Genomic DNA, 6,041 nt, shown 5'->3' on the forward strand with positions numbered 1-6,041 from the left:
CAAATTGATAAGTGCGGTGAAATGTCTATTTTGAAATGTTCACTATTCAAGAATATCAGTACAATTTTGGAATGAGGATCTGTTTACACTCTCACCAGCAGAACTCCTAGAGAACCAAATTACACCTGCCATGCTGGTACTTCAAATTCTAAGTATTATCTGCCTGTGAGCTATTGCATTAGGAAAGCCATACCAGAAATGAACAGATGATATTCAGCCACAATGGATTTTTACTTGCTAATTACAAATTAAGTCCCTGATGCTCAAAATGCAGGGCTCACTTTACCTGTTAAAGGACTGAGGTGCCATGAGATCTTACATTAAACAGCAACATTACCATTGTTAACACAACATGCAATTAAACACTGCCTGAAAGGTCAGTTACACTGAGGATAAGAAGGGAGAGAACTTCAGCAAGCAGATAGGAAAAGCCACCAGTATCTGAGCACTGAACACTATCTATTGAGCACTGGAACAGGCTGCCCAGGGAGGTGGTGGAGTCTCCTCTGGAGATATTCAAGATCTGACTGGATGCCCACCTGTGTGACGTGGTGTAGGGAGCCTGCTTTGGCAGGGGGGTTGGACTTGATGATCTCTAGAGGACCCTTCCAACCCCTACAATTCTGTGATTCTGTGGTATCTCATGTATGACAGGGTACACAAGCTTTAAATACACGACACTGAAACAACTGTGCAACAGTATTGCTGAAGAACAGTTCACAGAAGGACGGCCAACATGGTTGTGTGGTTAAGTTTAGGTCCATGTATGAAAATTCTATACTTTGCCCCATCAAACTGTAAGAATAAAATTAACCTTTCCAAATCAGGCAAGGAAAACTATATCCATCTATATAAAATCAATGACTGAACTACAAACCTCGCTGGATCCACGGTGATGACTATCTCCCTCTTGCTTCCTACAAAGACTCCTTGCTTCTATTTCCTATCTTTACTACTGCCTGCCTTCCCTTCCCCATCACCCTACATCTTAACAGTGTCCATCCTCCCCCTCCCCATCTCCCCTATTAAGATTTGTAATAATCTGGTCGGACCAACATTTGAACTGCTGTTTCTTAAACTCACGCTGGGTATACATGTATCAAAGAACCTCCCCACACTCCTATATCCCTCTCACTCCTATATTGGAATGAGACAATGTATCAGCATTAAAATCATGATTTGAATTATTCACACAAATAAAATAAAAATTACTGATTTGCTAAAATCTTGTATGAGACAAAAAGATTAAAAAAAATCTCAAGATACTGTGGATATTTTTATTTATAAAATGCTGCCGTATCAGAACTATCCATTGACACACAATACATAAAGGAAGTATGAAACATGATTTATAAGGAAGTGAAATGCTTCACAGAAGCATGAATTCCTGAGGTATTCTGAATTCTTCCATTAACTTGAATTCACAACATGGCTCCCAGTGGCGTAAGTTAACAGAAGACTGGATGTTTGATAAATACAATTCAACACAGTTTTCATGGGGAGTGAAAAAATAAGATACAGGCAAATGGAAACTGGAAGGTTCTTTCTCAATGCTATTAACAGACTTGGTCATGGTGAAAAATTAGCTTGTATTGAAGGATACAAAGAGCTGGTAAGCCCAGTTTTCTCAATTTCATAAAGATCAGATGTACTATGGGTATTTCCTTTCTTCACTGTCCATAGTCACAAGTTGTAAAGTCACAGATATCAGACAAAAAAGTTGCTGCTTCTGAATAAACATGTAGAAGGACTGATTATCTGGACAAGTATTATGAAAACTGTAAATGAAAAAGTATTAGATGCTTTCACTTCTTTTTATCTTTTTCTGCTTTAATTCTCTTCTGTAGTGTCTTCAGTTCAGTCATTACATTTAAAGTTCTGTAAACCCAGTTGACCTGAAAAACAGGTAAATCATTACAATTAAATCCATCCATATACATTTAACGACCAACCTATGAAGTATAAATACGCACCACAATTATGATAGTATTCACCAGGAGAGGCGCTGAAAATACAAGTGAAATAAACATTCCTCTTGAATCAAAGTACTGGTATTTAGAAAACAGCCTGAAAGAAGAAAAATAAAGAAATCTTCACTCAGCATGAATCACAGAACATTATACCTTCAGAATAACTATTCAATGTGGATATTATACAGACGATCCAGCTTTTTGGGATCCCCAAATGTACACGAGCATTATCCTGTATGAAACTTGAAGAAAGAGACTGTATAAAATTTTGTTAAGGCTCAAGACCCCATGTTTCAGCCTGGAGAAGAGGAGGCTCAGGGGAGACTTTATTGCTCTCTATAACTTCCTGAAGTGAGGTTGTAGTGAGCTGGGGGTTGGCCTCTTCTCTCGTGTAATCGATGATACAATTAGAGGGAATGATTTTAAGCTGCGTCAGGGGAGATTCAGGCTGGACATTAGGAAGTATTACATCTCGGAAAGAGTAGTCAGGCATTGGAATGCACTGCCCAGGGAGGTGGTGGAGTCACCGACCATGGGAGTGTTAAAGAAACGTTTGGATGTGGTGTTGAGGAATATGATTTAGCTGAGAAGTATTGGTAATGGTTGGACTAGATGATCTTCTAGGTCTTTTCCAACCTTGATAATTCTGTGATTCTGTAACAACCACAGATAAAATAACATACTGTGACTATATGAACAGGCAGACATATTTGTGCCTCAGAAATCATGCTTATCCTGAAGTCTTTTAAACTACTTTTTACATATTTGTTTTGGTTATTCATATTAGAAGTGGTAACCAAGTGGTTACTAGACATAGTAAGGCTGTAATTTAGGAAAGCGAAGCACTGATTCACAGTACTTTCTGTAGTTAAACTTAATTGCTAACCTTATAATATTCAGTTACACTGGGAAAAACTATAGAATCATAGAATTACCCAGGATGGAAAAGAACTTGAAAATCATCAAGTCCAACCGCAGCCTAACCAGAACCTTAACTCTAAAAACCCTCCACTAAATCATATCCCTGAGCACCACATCCAAACGGCTCTTAAACACAACCAGGGATGGCGATTCAACCACCTCCCTGGGGAGCCTATTCCAGTACCTAACTGTACTGTAAAGAAGTTCTTCCTAATATCCAACCTAAACTTGCCCTGGCGCAACTTGAGGCCATTTCCCCTCGTCTTGTCACTTGTCACTAGTGAGAAGAGACCTGCCCCAGTCTCACTATAAGCAGCTTTCAGGTACTGGAAGAGGGCAATAAGGTCTCCCCTCAGCATCCTCTTCCCCAGACTAAACAGCCCCAGTTTCCTCAGCCTCTCCTCATAGGGCTGATTCTCCAAGCCCTTCACAAGCCTCATTGCCCTTCTCTGGACCTGCTCCAGTACCTCCATGTCTTTCCTGTGCTGAGGTGCCCAAGACTGAACACAGTTTCAGTTCTTATGACTGAAGTCCTGTACACAGGTTTAGAAAAAGGGCAAATTTTAATGACTTTTATATAAATAAATAAGTATATAAGATAGCACCAGTTTTTTTTTTTGAGAAGTAGTTCTTAACTTCAGCTTATTAAACTTTAACAGCTGCCAAAAACAAAACAACCCACCACCACCCACCCACCCAAGATAAAAACCCAAAGCTCGAATCCTGTCTGTTCTTTTTATGGTGAAGGGCCTGGAGCATCTCCTCTACGAGGAGAGACTTAGGGAACTGGGTCTGTTTAGCCTTGAGAAAAGAAGGCTGAGAGGGGACTTGATCCAGGTTTATAAATACCTGAGGTGTGGGAGCCATAGTGGTGAGGCTGGACTCTTTCAGTAGTGCGTGGGGATAGGACTAGGGGTAATGGGATGAAAGTACAGCATAGGAAGTTCCACACGAATGTGCAGAAGAACTTCTTTACAGTGAGGGTTACGGAGCACTGGAACAGGCTGCCCAGGGAGGTGGTGGAGTCTCCTTCTCTGGAGATATTCAAGACCCACCTGGACGCCAACCTGTGTGACGTGGTGTAGGGAACCTGCTTTGGCAGGGGGGTTGGACTCGATGACCTCTAGAGGTTTCTTCCAACCCCTACAATTCTGTGATTCTTTTACCTGCACCATTCTGGCTTTCTCAAAAGCTTTGTATCCATGCAACAGACTCCCTGCTATCCCATTCTAATGCTAAGTTGCTTTCTTTTAGATTAAAGGCTTTTTGGGGAATGATATGAAAAAAACATGCTTTTACATGTGAAATTGAAAGCGCTTACCTCCAGTTCATGGCTGCTATTTCATTTATATATTCAGCACAGTACACTAAACACACTGTACAAAAAAAACAACAAAGTATTAGATTCAATGTCTCTTTGAAAACAATCTGCCATCAGTTCTGCCTTGTGTATGATATATATATATATATATATATAAATTAATTATAATATAAATATATATATATTATACACAAGATGTATATCATACACTACAATTTCATGTGTAGAAGATAAAACTACATTCACTACTTAACTGAATAAAAGCAGATCTGAATTAATATCCCACATAGTTACTAATAAGTAGTAAGAGAGAAAAAAAAAAACCCTATACATTACAGACCAAAAAAAAAAAAACCCAAACCAAACACAGTGCAAAATCTTAGTTAACTGGGCATAGACCTTGAAGATCATCAAGTCCAACCGCAGCCTAACCAGTACCCTAACTCTAAATAATTCTATGTAATTAAATAATAATTCCAACAATCTTTGCTGTGACTGCTTCTAAGTTATACCTGTAAAAAGAAATGTCAAAGCTGGAATGGAATTCAGATTCCAAAGTATCACAGGGGTTGGAAAGAACCTGAAGAAATCACCAAGTCCAACCCCTCCCTGCTAAAGCAGGTACCCTACAGTAGGTCACACAGGTAGGTGTCCAGATGGGTCTTGAATATCTCCATAGAATGAGATTCTGCACCCTCACTGGGCAATCTGTTCCAGTTTCCTGTCACCCTTACCTGAAAACAAGCAGGAAAATGCTTCTGTTTTTCAATTTCTTGTCTGCTCCAGTGTAACAAGTTTCCTGGGCTGCAGTGTAACACACAGCACTAACCATCCACGAGCCATATCTACACTTCACCTATCCCTCCCAGTTTCAAGCCTCTGCTTCATACAGTCTTGTAAACTAAGTATCTATAGCTTAGAGCTGCTCTGAAACTGTTAAATACATTACCTACAGACACACACATGGCCACAAGAGAAATACTTCCTACTCGCTTTATCAGTTGCAAAGATCATTACACAACTAAACGAGAAAACTATCCCTAACATACAGTAAAAGCAAACAACACCGATGACATTTATCACATAAAGAGGAAGGAGTTCACGGATGCACTACTCACCCATGCACAGAAAGTGCCCTATTTGCACCCGGTAGTGTTGGAAAGAGAAGCAGGTCAGGAGGAAACACAGGACGTGGAAACACGCCAGCCCCAGCAGCCACGGCTCGGCCCAGTCCGTCTTCTGTGGGGAAAGAGAAAGGAGATACAGCAACTACGAGAGACGGCAAAGCAAGGCTCCCGTACACACAGAGCTCGGTGCTTTCTCCCTTTCCCTCCCGCAGACGTTTCCTCACCGCCAGGATGGTGGACAGCCCCGGCGGGCCGTGCAGCGGCTGCTCCATGGCGACGGCGGCACTCCTCCTCAGCACGGCCGAAGCCTCGCGAGAGCCTGCAACTGTTGAATCCCTGCCTCACGACGGGGTGTGTGTCATGGGGTTGGAAAATGGCCGGTCCGCCTTTAGACATGAGAAGTACAAAGGTGGCTGCTCTGAGTCAAGTGGCTGCTCTGAGCTCAGGTATCTTCTCAGACAGGCAGCCTGCATCAGGCACTGCCTCTTCTGGCTCTGTGTGTGAGGTGGTAGTTCTCAGAAACAGTGCTTCAAGTGATTAGCGTTTCAGTCTGAAGTAAATACATCTAATGCTATTCTCACTCTGCTGCATAACCAAATACAGGCTGATGCTGTGAGCTAGTCTCTTTTTACTGTCACACATCAGCAATGTAGTGTCAGGTAGTTGACACTAGAGATGTTTCTCTCTTTTGCTTTAGGTGAA

General features: G+C 41.4%; 1 protein-coding gene across 1 annotated transcript; it reads right to left on the reverse strand.

The window, feature by feature from the left end:
• Window positions 1-1,257: 1,257 nt before the first annotated feature.
• TMEM18 (transmembrane protein 18) lies at window positions 1,258-5,697 on the reverse strand. The gene is made up of 5 exons (XM_015859348.2): window positions 5,564-5,697; window positions 5,331-5,451; window positions 4,213-4,267; window positions 1,974-2,067; window positions 1,258-1,895 (listed from the first exon to the last, which is right to left on the reverse strand). The coding sequence occupies exons 1-5, from the start codon at window positions 5,609-5,611 to the stop codon at window positions 1,806-1,808; spliced, it is 408 nt and encodes a 135-aa protein (XP_015714834.1). The 5' UTR covers window positions 5,612-5,697; the 3' UTR covers window positions 1,258-1,805.
• Window positions 5,698-6,041: the final 344 nt, after the last annotated feature.

The sequence above is a fragment of the Coturnix japonica genome, chromosome 3 (genome assembly GCF_001577835.2).
Source record: "Coturnix japonica isolate 7356 chromosome 3, Coturnix japonica 2.1, whole genome shotgun sequence".
Classification (NCBI taxonomy): Eukaryota; Metazoa; Chordata; class Aves; order Galliformes; family Phasianidae; genus Coturnix; species Coturnix japonica.